At 38.1% G+C, this 17,907-nt stretch overlaps 1 protein-coding gene across 1 annotated transcript in view; it reads left to right on the forward strand.

Annotated features, from left to right (window-relative positions):
* Nucleotides 1-17,907, forward strand: part of LOC136831625 (BTB/POZ domain-containing protein 6-B-like) — a 48,912-nt gene that overhangs the window by 27,774 nt on the left and 3,231 nt on the right. The window contains exons 4-6 of the mRNA XM_067092260.1: nt 15,048-15,192; nt 15,971-16,187; nt 17,002-17,181. Coding sequence (XP_066948361.1) covers nt 15,048-15,192; nt 15,971-16,187; nt 17,002-17,181 — 542 coding nt within the window. The remainder of the gene's footprint in view (nt 1-15,047; nt 15,193-15,970; nt 16,188-17,001; nt 17,182-17,907) is intronic.

Raw genomic sequence — 17,907 nt, forward strand, 5'->3', positions numbered from 1 at the left:
CTCCTTCAGCTGTTATTGTTCCCCGAGCAGTTGGGCATTCTTCTGTGTCTTGAACTTCCGCACCTCAGGCTTTACCCTCTTCTAGCAAGCAAGCGCCCTCCATGGTAGACCCGATTCAGAGCAAGCTCGACAGTATTTTGAGTCTGTTGAAGAAGGCTCCATCATCCCCCCAACCTACGGACTTGGCTTTGTCTCCTGTATCCTCAGACGAGGAAGAAGTTATTACCCAAGACACTCGTGTTTCAGCTTATGCATTGCTGCTAAGGTATCTTCTTGCTACCTTCCCAAATTGCTTTTCACCGGCAGCTCCTTCTTTGCCCGCGTTGACTTTTCTTGGGGAGTCACAGTCCAAGTCTTCGAGACGACCCAAGTTAGTGCTTTCTTCTTTTGTCAAGAAACCCTTTGGTGTTATTGAGGGATGGCTCCCCCTTGATCAGAGACCACCTTGACGTGGGGAGGGGGGCTCCTGAACCCCAGGAATCTGTTACCGGGTTTGAGTCCAAGAGTCCGATATACCATTATTGTATATATTTCTTTGAATTAATTTTTGTGAAATTTTCCACTTTTGCTAAAATTTATCGGACCTGATAAATAGGAAAAGATATCAGAACTGGGATTGGGTTTATATCTGAAGCTAAATAGTGGGAACTGTGGTAGGACCATCAACTGCCAGATAATGTTTGGACCTAAGAGATATCAGGCAGAACTATTCTTTATGGCTGGATCATGGATTTCAGGGGGGTCTGGTTCTGGGGATAGGACTCACGGCATTCTATCCGTTTTGCCCATAACATGATTAGGGTGGGAATGATTATATTCTAGTAATATTGTCAGTTTGGTTTGGCTTACACTTGGGCCACTCTAATCATGTTGTGCCATCCCCTGTGGGTTAGGGTAGGGAGTGGACATTTGGGAGTCAGTTCTCACTTGTGCCATTGGTGGAAGAATAAACTCCATGAAAGGCTGATGATATCTTTTTAAGGTTTTCAGGTTTATTTCATTTTTTATATACTTAAATCTGTATGCTGAGTAATTTTAAACATTCAAGTGCCCCTGGACCCTTTGATGGTATTGTTACGGCACAGATGACGACCACTGCTCCAGTACAGAGCAAATCTTCTGGCATGGAAATGGACAATTCTCTAGATAATCCAAATAATCAAAATCAGAGTGGCATTAAAACTTTAATTCCTTATAAAACTCCCAAAAAGAGTAAATACCGACATGACCCTACCTTGACTCACTTCGGCTCCCTCTTTGGGAGTGGAAGTTGGTCAAGGTTTCCAACCATGGAAGCTGACCAAAATATTTCAGCTTTAAAATTAGAAAATTATTTATTAAATAGACAGCCAATGACAGGTATGTCGTTCAGACAAATAAAAGAGAAAACTTGGCTTATAGAAGCCACAACAAAAAGTCAGTTCAAAGACTATTTGTCTTTGAAAAATATAACAATAACATAAAAGTGAAAAAACATGATACCATGAACAGCATTCAGGGTACCATTGTACTTCCTGAAAACGACAACAAACCAGTCGATAAGAAAATGCTATTAGACTCTCTCAAAAAAAAAGATACCCCAAGATCCAAGATTGTGAGATATATGTTGTACCAAGTAAAAATAGCAATAAACAAATATTAGAAATAGCAAAAATAAAATTTGAGGATGAAAAAATTTTACGCCAAAGCAGAGAGTTATGACCATATGTCCCAAAGCCACTGCAGTGTCAAAATTGCAGTAAGAATGGGCACACAAAGAAAAAGTGTCATAATGAACCGGTATGCGTTTATTGTCGAGCTACCGAACATACCACACAGTGGAAGTGCAGTGAACCTGAGTTTATAAACTGTGGACAGAATCATTATGCAAGATCCAAAGAATGCATTTATTATGTAAACATACAATACGGAATTGAAAATACTGCAACAATGAACGGGGATGTCTATAAAAGAGGCTAAGTTGGAATCAAAAGTGAGAGGAATTCAAGATCCGTCTAAGAAACATACATATTCTTCAATAACAAGAACAAATAATGAAACAAAAACGCAAACAGATAGAAGTAACGGAGCACGGAAAAGTAAATCTCAAGAAGAAATTAATAATTTAGAAAAAAAAAACTAAAATGGTAAAGAATAAAGAAATAGACACAAATGAGATGGATAATATTTTATCCAATTCATTTGAAAGATTAATGGAAACATAGGAGGATGCTGCTACGGAAGTAACAGAGGAGGGTCTTGTTGGACTGGAAATTAAAGATAAAAAAAGGCCTTTGGAGAGAACACCACCTAACAAAGAAACCAACTATTATTAGAGAAACATCGGTTAAACCAAAGATAAAGGAGATGAAAAGGGAACAAAAACAAAAACAAGCTAAGAATATACTTTATCTCCTAAAATAATTGTAAAACCTATGAAGGCAGATGTTGAAAACACTGAAGAAGTGAAAGAGAACCATACCGTAGATAACAGTGATTAAGTCAAAAGAGATGAGATTACTCCATCTCCAGTAATTGGTACAAGAGCATGTGAAAAAAGAAATATACATGATAATACATGTGGATGTAATGATTGTTTCATTGAATTATGCAACAACAATAAAAACATAACAAAAGATGGTTTAACAAACATTATAAGAAATTTTGTGAAATATAGAAAAAAAGAAACCACGGATTTGAGTACCCATGAAAAAGGTTGATATGCATTGAGTACTTAGTATATTATAAAGAAAAACAAGTAAACATCTTGAGTAAATTATTAGAAAAAATCCAAATTGATAATACAAAAAAAAGAGTAAAACTCGACCTCTATAACAAAATATTTTCAATAGCTAAATTATACAGTGGAACGTCAATGGTCTACCGACCAGATTGCACCTAGAAGAAGTACAACGGTCATTAAAAGAATGTGAACCAATGATATTTTTACAACATGTCAACAAAACTGTCTCAACAATAGGTAAATATACCTTAGCATTAATATCACAAGAGGAAGAAGGAAATTTTGGTACAGCCATATATGCACATAACAAAGTACATTACAACAAAGTACCTGTTAACATTACCGACTTGCAAATATCAGGTATTAAAATTTGAATAAAAAACAATAATTATGTAATTTATAATTTATACAACCAACCTGATAAAAATTATGACACTGACAAACATAAAGATTTGCTTAATAATGCCAAGGAACCTACATTAATAGTAGGTGATTTTAATGCTCACAAGCTGATGTGGGACTGTAATTTTACAGACTCAAATAGAGCAGGAAGTAAAATAAAAGAGTTCATAGATTCATATGACATATGCTGTACAAATAACAAAATCAGCACATATTTTTCTAAAACACATGGAACATTTTCCTCAGTCGACTTAACTCTATGTACAGCAAAGATAGTACAGTAAACCCCCGAGTTGGCGTTCTCATGGTTATGGAATTTGGTTTCTCTGTGGAACGTAATCTGCCAGCCATCATTCAGTATAAGAAAATTCGCCCATTCGAGTGGTATTTTTCACTGAGAAATATTCACTAATTACTGTATTTTCATATAATTTTCATGAATAAATGCCCTTTTTGTGATAAAACTATTAAAATACTCAGGTATAAGGATTTTTACAATAGGGAGGTTTTTTCTTGGTTTAAACTATCAAAATGGGCAGTTCCAAGTGTTTACCGCATTTGACCTATTTGCGGAGGGTTGTGGACGAATCCATTTCATTGAATATGGGGGTTCACTGTACAGTAAATAATTCGCGTTCTCACAATTTGGAACTCAAGTAATTAAAGGTTTCTCTGGAACATAACTACCCATTATTTGCGGAAAATTCGCCCATCCGCGTTATTTTTCACTGAGAAATATTCACTAATTACTGTATTTTCATATAATTTTCGTGAATAAATGCACTTCTTGTGATAAAACTATTAAAATACTCAGGTATAAGCATTTTTAGAGGGTTTTTCTTGTGTTTAAACTATCAAAATGGACAGTTCTAAGTGTTTTTAGAAGGGTTTTAAGTATTCGCGGATTTTAGCTATTCACGGGGGTGGGCGGCTTGCGGTACGCATCCCTCGCAAATAGTGGGGCTCACTGTAGACAGATTGGATTGGAATACTGTTGATGACTTGCACACAAGTGATCATTTCCCAATATTAATTTCATTATTACAAATTAATCCTGCCAAGCATGTCCCTCAATATAACATTTATAAATTAGATTGGGAGCAATATGAATTCCACACTAGAAATATCCCACCATTTGAATATTTAAAAGACCATAATGAAAATAATAAATTTCTTTTTGATTTCATTAAAAATGCTGCTGATAAAACAATACCAAAATCAAAAGCTCATCCAACAAAACAGAAAGTCCCATGGTGGTCTGAAAAACTAACAGAATTAAAAAAAATAAAACACCAAATTGGAAGACGATTGGATAATTTGAATACAATGTTAGCAAAATAAATAAAACGTTAACGATATTTGAAGAAAATGTACAAAAACTGACTATATTATAATTAGAAATTGATACATTAAAACCTCTGTATAACAAAGTATCTGCAAAATTTAAAAGAGAAGTAATTCAAGGAAGAATCATTTCATGGAGGAAATATGTATCAGATCTCTCTAATAATACTCCCATGCAAAAAATGAGGGAAAAATTCAGGAAAATAAATGGTACCCATGTTAAACCACCTAGACATGCCATAATAAAAGATGGGAAAAGAATACTTGATCCTAAAGAAATACATAATGTAATAGAAGAAAATCTAACAAAGTAAGAAGTGACAAAAATTTAGATGAGCATTTCCACATGAAGAAAAATAGTATTGAATTAATAACAATAAATTTTGAAACAGTAGAAGATATATATTATAATAGAAAATTTAATATGGAAGAGTTGGAATTTGGTCTGTTGAACAGCAATAAATCTGCCCCTGGAAGTGACAGCATTTGTTTTGAAATGATCTGCCATTTAGCACCTTTGGCAAAGACATACTTATCAGAGTTTTATAACCACTTATGGCTTCGAAATTTATTTCCTGGTGAATGGCATAAAGCTATAATTATTCCTGTCCCCAAACCTGAAAAAGATCCCAGTAGTGTAAACAATTACAGACCAGTTTCTTTAACAATTTGTGTATGCAAATTACTAAAAAAAAGATGGTAAATGCTCGACTAACATGGCACATTCAAGAAAAGAAAATTTTGACTCTCACTCAATTTTGGTCACAATGTAACAGATCTACACTGGACTCTCTGTCTGACTTGGAAGACCACACACAAAGAGGATTTGAACAAAAACAAATTACTATAGCTGTCTTTTTTGACACTGAAAAGGCATATGATACTGCATGGAGATATGCAATATTAAAAATGTTACATAAAAACAGCATCCATGGACAGTTACCAAGGTTTATCGAAAACTTTTTGACAAATTGCACTTTTCAAGTGAGAATTGATGATGTATTGTCAAGTAAATTTCCACTTGAAAATGGTGTTCCACAAGGAAGCGTCCTTAGTAGCACACTGTTTACTTTGGCAGTAAATGTTATCAGTAATAATCTACCTATCGGAATTAAAAATAACTTGTATATGGATGATTTTGCCATATATTATTCAGCATCTCGCATAAAACATGCAGAGCGAATCATTAATAAAATTATAATAAATATAGGTGAATGGGCCTCATCTGTAGGCTTCAAATTTTGTATACAAAAGACTCAAGCAGTAATGTTTTATAAAAATAAAAAGTGGAAAAAGGTGACGAAATAGATTTAAAAATCAGAAATCATTCCATACCAATTGGCCAAACAGCAAAGTTTTTGGATTATTATTTGATACTCACTTGAACTGGAAAGCCCACATAACATACATGAAATCAAAATGTAAAAGAGTATTAAACCTAATTGAAAAACTATCGAACACTACTTGTAGAGCCGATAGATATACCCTTACTGTACTGTATAAAGCAACAGTGCTGTCTGTCATTGATTATGGAAGCGAAATGTATGGCTCGGCATCAGACGCAACTCTGAAAACATTAGACCCAGTTCATAATGAAGGCCTTAGAATATGTTCAGGAGCTTTTCAATCATCACCAATGTCTTCTTTACAAGTTGAATGTGGTGAACTACTTCTCTCTCTCCATAGAGAGCTAGTAACAATGAAGAGTGCTCTGAGAATTCCGACAAATGATTCTCCAACCAAAAAATTATTTTGATTAAGAGATGTGTTTATAAACAGTCATCCACCTCCTTTCCCAATTAGAGCTAGAAGATTGTTTGAGTCACTAAATATAGGTATATACAATTACCTTTAATATTAAAATTACCTCCTCCTTGGACAATGAATAAAATGAGAATTTGTACACACTTAAAATATTTATCAAAAAGTTATTCATATACCCCAGAACACCATAAACAACCTAGAGTAGAACATATAATCTGAAAAGGTCCACATTACGCAATATACACTGACGGATGTAAGTCACACTGCGGACTGGGATATGCTGCAGTATCCCCAGATAAAACGTATCAGTTCTCTCCACCAGATAATGCCTCAGTGTTTACAGTTGAGTTATGTGCAATAGCATCAGCCATAAAGATAATTAAAGAAGCCTCATGTAATAATTTTGTGATTTATAGCAACTCTAGAAGCGCTATAGAAGCCATTCAAAGCTATAATAAAAAAAATAATATTGTACTACAAATTAAGTTTTCACTCCATAAATTTGTATAATAATGGAAAAAATATTGAAATATATTGGATCCTTGCCCATGTAGGGATTAAAGGAAATGAAGAGGCTGATAAAGCAGCCAAAGAAGCAGTCCACATGACAAGCAAATATAGACGTCCTTATTAGTAACTATATAAGATATATAAAAACATTGTAATTAAATGGCAAAAATATGGAATGAAGAACCTGAAAATAATAAATTAAAACATAAAATCTAGTGTTGGAAAATGGAATTCGTCATATCAGAGTGAGAGACACACACAAGTAATTCTGATGCTTCTTTGAATAGGCCATGCTCGTTTGACACATGGGCACTTAATGAATAGTCCGTGTGGCCCTCCTCCCAAATGCCCAGATTGCAAAGTGTTGATAACTGTGAAACATGTATTGTATAATTGTCCAAAATATAACCTGCAGCAATTATAAAATTTTGGAAATAGACCAATGAAGGAAGTTTTGTCAGAATCTATTACATTTTCAGTAATACCAATTTTAATGTTCATGAGTAGCTGTGATTTAATTGATAAAATATAAAAGCAGATAATAGAAATACGAAAACCTTCAGGGGTCTAATGAATTTTAAAACAACTAAATTTCAAAATTGTAATAAATTTATTTTAAATTTTAATATACCTTTTTAGTGAGTATATATGGAAATGAGTATATATGTATTTATTGTTTTGAGTGTGCTCCTGTATGAGAGCGTGTGCCTGTGTGCAGTTTTTAAATTCATTCTCATTCATTCATCACTATACCGAATGACCTATTCGGTCCCAGTGCCAGGCTTCTAGCCTAGACCTGTTATTTCATCCAAATCCTTCGGGCCAGCCTTATGAGAGCTGATAGTCAGTTCAGTGGTCTGGTTAAACTGTTTTAATAATAATAATGAGGGATGGCCAGCGGAGAAGAGGGAACAAGGTAGAGCCATTTTCAGCTTCCCTCCTTCTAGATTGTCTAAGAGGAGACAGCTCTCTTATGCCACAGGGGAAGCTCCTTCTTTGGGAGTTTCTATCTCCTCCCAGGGGGACTTCTCCAGGTTGATTGATTCCTCGCATAGATCTGGCTTTGCTTCAGTGAAGATCATGTTCAGTTCAACGGAGCTCCCACAACTTCTTAAAAACTTGTGTAAGGTATTCGAAGTGTTGAGTTTTCTCGATTGGGCAGTGGGCTCTCTTGCCCATAAGATTAAGGACTGCCCTACTATTCCTGAAGATAGTGTTTTCTACTTGCTGGGCGGTCCTCTTATGTATCAGTAAAAGAATCAAGGACAGTTCACAGAAATTAGCTTCCCTTTACACAATGGGAGTTTTAAAGAAGAGAGAACTGTGTGTTCCTACACCTCTAGGGGAGTGAGTCCCTCCCAGAAATCGGCCCTTCTGTTTTCCCTGCGGGATCATCATCACCTGTTCCCACAGGCTACATTTCTGGAGATTTCTTCGGATCTCCAGAAGAACACGCAAGATCTTCTTGCCCAGTCCTCTAGGAGACCTAAGGAGGTGCCTGCTCATACCTCCAGGACAGTCTCCCTGCTGCAGACTCAGCCCTTTCGTGGCAGCAGACAAAGATCCCTTTCTAGATCCTGTTCGCCAGCTTGTGGGAGAAGTGGAAAGAGAGGGAGGCAGAGCCCTGGATTGTCAATGTTCTGAGGGAAGGCTATTCTATCCCCTTCAAAGAAAAGCCACCTTTAAGCAGCTCTCCAATAACATTGTCAGCATACTCCAAAGGCTCAAAGAAGTCTTTGGCCCTCTCAGAGGAAGTGTCGTCCCTTCTCAAGAAGGGGGCGATAGAATTGGTAGAGAAAGTGGGCTCCCCGGGCTTCTACAACAGTCTTTTTGTGGTGCCCAAAGCTTCAGGGGGCTGGAGGCCCGTCCTGGATGTCAGCACATTGAATGTCTTCGTTCAGAAGACAAAGTTCAAGATGGAGACAAATCGAACCATCATGTCATCCATTTGCCAGGGAGACTGGATGACATCTATAGACATGCAGGATGCGTACTTCCACATCCCAATACGTTAGGAATCGAGGAAGTTTCTGAGGTTCGTGTTTGGGAACAGTGTTCCAGTTCTGTGCTCTGTTTCGGTTATCGACGGTGCCTCAAGTGTTTACCAGATTGCGTGCTCCCTTAGCAAAATGGCTCCATCTGATGGGGATCAAGGTCTCCCTTTAGCTGGACAATTGGCTACTTCGGGCCCAATCGGAAGAGAAATGTTCAGAGGACCTTCAAAAGACACTTCTACTAGCCCAGAAGCTGGGATTGATGATCAACGTTCAGAAGTCCCAGTTGATTCCGTCACAACGAATTCTTTGTTTAGGGATGATAATAGACTCTCAGAGTTTTCAGGTTTTTCCCTCACCGAAGAGAATACAGTCTTGCGTCAAGATAGTGTGCAGATTTCCTCTTCTAGACCAATACTCCGCCAACGAATGGATGAGTCTTCTCGGGACATTATCGTCCATAGAACAGTTCGTACTTCTTGGCAGACTTCATATGAGACCACTCCAGTTCTGCTTAAGAATCATTTGGAACAGGAAAAAATACCCAGACTCTTCCGTGTCCTGAGTAACTCCAGAGATAAAAGAGGATCTGCGTTGATGGAGCTTAGAAGGAATGTTGTTGCAAGGGAAATCTCTCCTGTAGAACCCCAACCTAGACTTTTTCTCAGATGTGTTGAACCTAGGTTGGGGAGCTCTGTTGGGAGACAAGGAAATTTCAGGGACCTGGTCTCCAGAACAAAGAAATTGGCACACAATTGTCAAGGAGTTGAAGGCAGTTCATCTGGGGTTACAATTTTTCAAAGAAGTGTACAAAACAGTTACAGTGCACTCCGACAGTACGACTGCCCTGGCGTATATCAAAAACCAAGGGGGGACACACTCTCCCTTTACGAGACAGCAAGGGATCTTCTGCTTTGGGCAGAGCAGTTTCAAGTCAAGCTTCTTACTTTCTTCATTCAGGGGAAGCTCAGCGTTCTGGTGGATGTGTTAAGCCGCTGGAGACGGTTGTTACCCACGGAGTGAACTCTGGACCCTCACGTTTGCTCGGATCTTTGGAAGTTGTTGGGGACTCCGGTCATAGACTTGTTCGCGACTTCCAGAAACCATCATCTCCCTCTCTTTTCCTCACCAGTTCCTGATACTTTAGCGTGGACAACCGATGCCTTGCTTCATGACTGGTCAAACTCACCTTTATTTGTTTCCCCCCTTCGGCGTGATAAGACAGGTGATCAACAAATTCCAGACTCACCAAAATTTGTCAGTGATCCTAGTGGCCCCCTTTAGGCCAACGAAGGAATGGTCCCCAGATCTTCTTGACCTCCCCGCAGACTTTCCGAGGTTGCTACCTCAAAAACCTGATCTGCTTAAACAACTCCACTTCTGGCATTTTCATCAGGGATTGTCTATTCTGGCCCTGACAGGATACAGACTTGTCAGGAAACTTTTTAGAAAGTAGGGGTTTCCAAGATTGGCTTTGCAAGCTATTGCCAAACGCAGGGGACAGTATTCTGATGGAGTATATCAGGTTAAGTGGACAGTTTTCAGAGAATGGTGCAGGAAGCACAGATTGTCATCTTCCCAGACATCTATAACCGAAATAGCAGAATTTCTGCTACATCTTAAGACCAATAGGAACCTGTCATCCTTGATGATCAAGGGTTACAGGACCATGTTAAACTCTGTCTTCAGACACAGGGAAGTGGAACTTTCCTCTAATCAGGATTTATCTGATCTAATTAGACCGTTTGACTCTATGAGACAGAAAGAGGTAGCAGTTGTGCCATGGAACCTGAACGTGGTCCTTAAATGGTTGTCTGGTCCCCAATTTGAGCCTATGCATTCGATTTTCCTGAGAGATCTAACTAGAGAGACCCTCTTTCTAGTCCCTTTAGCAACCACAGAACGAATCAGTGAGGTCCATGCAATAGACAAAAGAGTGGTTTTTCCCCAAGAGAATGCTGTCACTTCCTTCTCTTTGCGATTTCTAGCCAAGAACAAGACCAGTTCCAATCCATGGCCTCATTTGTTTGCAATTAAAAGCTTTTCTGAGATTGCAGGCCCAAATGAGGAAGAGAGGTTAGTGTGTCCTGCGAGAGCTCTAAAGTTTTATCTTCACAGAGCAAATAAGATTCGTTGTCCTTCAAATGCCTTATAGTGTTCTGTTAAGAATCCTTCTCGGCCACTTTCAAAGTTCCTTAGACACTTTATCTCGGAAGCCCATTCTTCTGTTGAAGATGAGTTTTTTCCATTGTGTAAAGTGAGAGCTCATGAAATTAGGGCTTTAGCCACTGCTTTGGCATTCAAGCGTAATTTGTCTCTCTCCTCGATATTGCAAGCGACTTTTTGGAAATGTAAGTTGGTCGTTGCAACTCATTATTTGAAGGAAATTGAAACAGTTTACAATAATTTCAGTACTTTGAGTCCATTTTTGGTGGCTGGCGTGGTGTTGGGGGAAGAAGTGTAGGAAGCAATCCTTCCTTCCTTTCTTCACCTTGATTTGAGGTTGTTGAGTTTTTCAAGGGAGCCTGGGGTACAGTGTACCAGAGTGCCCTCCAGTCCTTCATAGTTGGGCAGTGGTTTTCAACTTTTTATGATATTAGGTGACATTTATTTCATTGTTGTTTTTTCTGTACTGTACTGGAATCATCCTTGCTACAAGGTACCACTAATATAGTAGGCGAGCCTCGGCTATACTGCCACGCCACTATACGATAAGGAGAGCGCCAATAGAGGCAGTACCTTCCTGTAGAAGCTCCCTTATCAGGTAAGGAAACAACAGGCATTTTTTAATGCAAGCAATCCTTTCTATTCTCAAATTCATTACCATTATTATTAGTGTTTTGGGGTAGATTTGTTCATGCATCCCACCTCCTATCAATGAGCAATGTAATTACTTGGTAAATTACTTATATAAAAATGGCATTTTTATGATAAAATAAAGTTTTATATATACCAAGTAATTACATGATTCGAACCCTCCCTCCTCCCCTCACATGAGCATTATGGCACAAACTAATTAAATACTTTTGCTAGTTGTTCCTCTCTTACCCTGAAAGTGGGCGGGGTTAGTCACCTAGCCAAACAAAATAGCGCGATCTGCAAATTTCAGAACTTTTAGCTGCCGGTTGATAGAAACTATAGCAATGTAATTACTTGGTAAGTATATATAAACCTTTATTTTTCATAAAAATGTCATGTTTATTCTTTGAATTTTCTCAAAATGAATAAGTGTTTATTCATTAGACCTTGGTCACACTTTGCTGTCAAAGAGATACTTATTTGATACTAGCTTCTAAACACCAAGTGTCTGTTCATTACTCTTTGACTGTCAAAGAATATTTTACAGCTAGCATCCTTTGTGTTATGCTTAATTGTTCACTAGTTCTTGCTGTGCCTGTTTTAGCCTTAGCTACAGTAGAAATAATCTTTTATCACTGTGTCATTCTCTGTGAAACCTTTTTACCATTCCTTGGGCACAAAATCAATTCATTCACTATTCATGAAGACTTGACTTTAAAATATAAAATTTAACTTTCTCTAAACACATGAAGCTCAAAATTCAATATCATAGCATATAAATGCTCATTTTACACCTTTTACTTACAGCTGGAGTGTTTTTTATCCTCCCTGGAAAGAATAACAACTTGCTTAGTATTGACAAACCAGCAGCTGCATTAATTTTGTTTTTTTAATTTCCTCACTGTCAATCTTACATTTTATGTGAGATGGCCAGTTTTATGTTAATGGGTAGTGTGGACGACCGAGGGACGCGCTTATAGCTCATTAACAATGATCTAAATGAAAAATGTTATAGGATAAATGTTGCTCAGCGTGCCCGATTCTACCCATAAAGTAACTTACATGATCAATTTGCTTGATTTTCCCGAACGACAATTTTTTTAGCAGAGCGTAACTTTTTCTAAGTACCAAGTTGACATGAATGGTGTCACGCAGCACTGCTCTCCCATAGTTCTTAAGATGGCCGAAGTGTGGCACTCCTCTCACCCCGTAGTTCCTAAGGCTGCCGCCGTTCGTCGCCCCAACCTGACCGCGGGAAATTTAATTCTGTCCAATCGTATCTCAGGCTGACCCAGGTCATTCCCTAGGGCTTACGGATTAATTACTCTGATACAATCACAATGTGTTTTATCGATGTGATTCATAGGCCCAGGCCAACACCAGAATCACGTGTTCTTTCTTTCTCAAACCAATGCGATGGAAAGTCACGACTTGATTTTGTTCCCGAAAATCAACTCCTTGGAAGATTTCAATTCGTACACGGACTTGTACATTCCCACGGTCCTTTAGTTCCTATGGAACACCAGGGAATTCACAAAATATTTGTACCAGCAAGGACTGGTAGGCGACTTTTCCAGGTTGTGTAGTGAATGCAAAGCAGGAAACCACCATTTCGTTAATGATGGTGTCCACACAGCCAATGGACATCCAGTGTACATGTGACGATGAGTGAACCGTCGATGCAGAAAGAAGGTATCAGTATGGCATGGGTCCTTTGAAAGCTCTAAAATGTCTCTGCAGGCAATAATTGTGCTCATGTTTTGTTTTTCTAAGAAACTGCCACAATATGTGTTGCGATCCTATGTTTTGCCGATATCGTCTCACACGACTTGATTGGTACAACTTCTGCAGAGACATTTGCTGCGAAATACTGCTGGCTGATAACAAGAAAATTGGTGGTCCTGGTCATATTGTTGAGATTGATGAAAGTAAATTTGGGAAACGTAATCACAACTGTGGCTGTAAGGTTGATGGAGCTTGGGTGTTCGGTGGCATTGACCGACAGATGCGTGACACATTTTTCCAGGTGGTTCCAGACTGGTCAGCTAAAACTGTGCTCCCGGTGTTGCTGGACAACGTACTTCCAGAAACCACAATCATATCTGATTGCTGGAAGGCGTACAGCAACGTCTGGGATCATTATTTCGCGCACAGCACCGTGAACCACAGTGTCAACTTCGTTAGTCCTGTCGACCCGAGTGAACAGATGAACACTACAGAGTTGCAGTGGCACGTTCTCAAACAGAGCGCGTTACTGAGACACGGTATGGAGAAACCACTTTACCAAAGTTACTTTTCTACGTACTGCGTCCAGAAGCGATATCTAGAAGGTGTTCCATGTCCATTTCGGGCGTTTCTGGAATTAGTTAAGCGTGTCTATCTGCTCGAGAGCCGCCTGACACTCCTCATCTCTGATTTACTTTCCTGACCGTCTACAGTAAGACCCGGACTGAGTAATTCCTATTCACCTGTTTGGCAGCCAGCAGTTGCAAAGAAGCCCAGGATAGTAGGACCTACAAAGCCAATACTGTTACCTAAATGGTCAGACAGCAGCAACTTTGAATAAGGTAAGCAGAGCATTTACCTGCCTTTTTACATTTGTTTATTTGCTAGGTTAAGTTATGTTTTGGAACGGACCCTAGCATGCAGTTTGTCATTTTTTGTAACCCCTGTGGCTACACTGAATACAGATGTTACCTCTTGCCAGAATGTACAAGCTTGCCAAGAATCTTTCAAAATGTGGATAAGGTGCGAAGCGCTGTTCCGCCACTCCAAACTGAAAGCAGATTTGTTAAAAAAATCACCGTTACAAAATTAACATCCTTTCTAATGTAGGTAGGGAATAGCCTAACTGGTGTTTGTTACGTAGGCTACAAGTAGCCTAGGCTAGCAGTTTTTGTCTGCCCTAATGTAGGTAGGGAATAGCCTAACCATGGTTCTTATAGGCTACAAGAACCCTAGGCTAGCAGTTTCCGTAGGTGCATCAGGGCCTACTGTAAGGAGAGTGGCGGGACAACATTTTGTGTGCAGAGTACTGGGTCAGCCTCACGTATGTAGTGTAGTGGGTCAGCCTCATGTATGTATTTTAGCGGGTCAGCCTTACGTATGTAGCCTAGCGGGACAACTTTTTGTATGCAGACTAGCGGGTCAGAAACTGGGGATTTTGTACGTTACAGGTGGCAGGGAACCGGACTCTTGCTTTCCCCCACCCAAAACCCCGGTTCCCAAGAGGGTCCCCCTTACTGTTTAGTAGTTTTCCAGTTGCTTTTTCTTTTGGCAACACCAACAAAAGCACGGTTTTTATTACCATTATGAAGCACAGAGGGATCAATTTTTTTCGTTGCGTTTTCTATAGCGAATTTTTGGTGCCAAAAGGGGGCTCCCGCAACCATTCACAGGCTCCATGTTTACAGCCATTGATAGACCTTATAATTTTTTTTTTTTTTTGTGACAAGATTTTGTAAAATAATTTAAAGTATGTATTTACACTAGTGCATTTCTCTTCAATACAGGCAGTACTCAGAAAATACCAGCTCATAAATATGTCTTAGCAGTTGGCAGTAGTGTGTTTTATGCTATGTTTTATGGTGGGCTAAAATCAGAAGAGGAAGTTCAGGTTCCCGACGTGGAACCATCAGCTTTTCTCACTTTATTAAGGTGAGACAGTATTTGATTCATATGTAATTCTTAAAAGTTTATTACTTTCTGTATGTGGTTATAAGAAGCTAGTAATTTGAAGGTCTGGCATGAATGGTTATTTATTTTGGTACAATTTATATAGAATCTTTTAAGGTTATATTGGGTAGAATGAGTATCAGAACTGGATGTTAAAAGTAATAGAGCTTGTTGCTATTTTTTTTTAATCCTTTGAGATTTTTGGGGGCCTCAGAACTCATCTGTGTTAAACCACACATTGCTCTAGTTTACTGGTTATGGGTTTGGAGATGATTATCCTTTATCACTTGCTGCAGATTCTGTTTTCATGATAGAGTGCTAGTTTTGGTCTTATTTTGGAGCCAAATTATTTTAGTATCCTTAAGAATTATAAACAACAAAACATGAATGTTGTAATGATGCACTGAAGTTAGCCAAGGACAGATTTTTAAATATTTTTTTGTAAACAAGAAAAAACCGATAGATTTCTTTTTTTTTTTGGACCATCAGAAAATTAGATAAATCCTTTCCAATGATATGTATATTATTGCCATATATAGGCTACCAGTTATAATAAATAAAAAGCTGTGACATATATAAGGAAAAATTAGCAAAATTTTTGTGTGACTTGCTGCTCAGCATTAACATATTTATTGTTAGTTACTGATTTTTTTTAGTCTTAAGGGATGAGATTTGCATATGTCATAAAACTCTCAAAGGGTTAAAAATGGACTTTTTGTATTTATTTTGAAGTATTGTAGTAATTTTTCTTTATTCAAAGGTACCTGTATTGTGATGAGATACGCTTGGAGCCAGATACTGTGCTGGCCACACTTTATGCTGCCAAGAAGTACCTTGTCCCTCACTTAGCACAGCAGTGTGTTAAATTTCTGGAAGTCTCTCTTACTGCCCGCAACGCTTGTTTGTTACTTTCTCAGTCTCGTCTCTTTGAAGAGCCAGAACTAATGACACGATGCTGGGAGGTTATTGATGCCCAGGTAAGTAGCAGTTTTCGTTACTGCTTGAATTCTCACCAGGTCTAGGTCTTCATCTGTCCTCTTTCTTCATGATTTCCTAGGCCTTTTAACAAGCCACTATCCATGTAGTTTCATATCCACTGCTTTACTGATCCAAATCAGTCTTTAAAATCTTAATCTCTTTCCAGCCTCTTGATATCACATCACTTCAGTTCTTCATTAGTGAAATGAATTTTCCCACTGCTCTCTGGCCATGAGTCATAATGTATATGGACACACCTTTTCAGAAACTCCTCCATTTTCCTTGTTAATGCCATGTTTCTGCTTCAAAGGGTAGTACAGTCTGTATGTATGTGGAAGTCTCTGCTGGCTACATTAATGTATTTACTGTATATATTTTTTGTTCTTTTCTTTTTTCTGTAGTTTTAATTTGTTTTTTCCTGCTCAATTTTAGGCTTGTAAATCTCATATGAAGTACTTTTCAAGGTATTTCAGATAGATTCTATTCCTTGGGATATTCTTGTTTCAGTTTACCAGCTGCACTGCAGCTTTTCATTTATTTTCAGATCATTTCATGAGCATTTGAATTGAAAGGGCTTCTCCTTTCAAAGTATGCATGAAAACAGGAGTTTTGTTCTTGAACACCAAAGACTATAGCCATAGTTTCTTCTTGTGGTGCATTTAAGAAAATCCTTGTCATTACAGTATTACACACTGCTTATATGTTTACTAAATGCAGTACAGAAAATTTGTATAGTGTATATGAGTTTGTGTTAGTTAAATGTTATAGTATTGAAGAAATGTAAAAATTCAGTACCTTTCTTGAATATTTCAGGCTGAAATGGCTCTACAGTCAGATGGTTTTGTGGATATTGACTTTCCAACCCTCACAAGTGTTCTCTCAAGAGAAACGTTGAATTGTCGTGAGATTGTGCTGTTTGATGCAGCTCTGTCATGGGCAGAAGCAGAGTGTGTACGACAAGAGATTGAACAATCTCCAGAAAATAAAAGAAAGGTAATATATAGGGGCAAAGAAGTTATATTTTATTATGGGTTCTGGATAAGGATGTATTGATAGGTTGAGAGGTATATTGTGTGAACAGATATGTAAATGTACATATATGAGTATATGCAACCACAAAATAGCCATACAACTTCACTGTGTGTATATATTCATATTACTCATATTAGGCTTCAATAAGATGGGGTGGTGTAGATTCCATCTTCTTTAATTTACAAAGTATAAGCTTTCGAAGACACAGTCTTCCTCTTCAGGTACTGATGCATTGGTACCTGAAGAAAAAGACTATGTCTTTGAAAACTTTTACTTTGTAAGTTAAAGAATCTGGAATCCAAACCATCCTGTCATTGAAGCCTAATCTGAGTAATATGAGTATATGTATATACATATGGCAAGGTTTCACTGGATAAGAAACATCTTAGTGATCTCTAGGGAATTGATGCAGTCAGATTCCAGTATATTGGGCTGGACACTAAAGTTCATTTGCATGTGTAAGTACACTGTCCCCCAATGAACTTGATGCATCATAGAGGACTTCCTCCCAAACAGAGAGCATGTTTGGAACATAGCAAACAAGCTGTAGTACATGTTAAGTTTGCAGTCTCCCATCCCACTTGCTGTAGATTAGGGACTTTGTTCATTAAAAGGAAATCTGTTAAGCCTTGAATTTTAGGTTATTTGACTGAACAGTAATCAAGTTTGAGTACCTGAAGTTGAAAA

Source organism: Macrobrachium rosenbergii, chromosome 4 (assembly GCF_040412425.1).
Source record: "Macrobrachium rosenbergii isolate ZJJX-2024 chromosome 4, ASM4041242v1, whole genome shotgun sequence".
NCBI lineage: Eukaryota > Metazoa > Arthropoda > Malacostraca > Decapoda > Palaemonidae > Macrobrachium > Macrobrachium rosenbergii.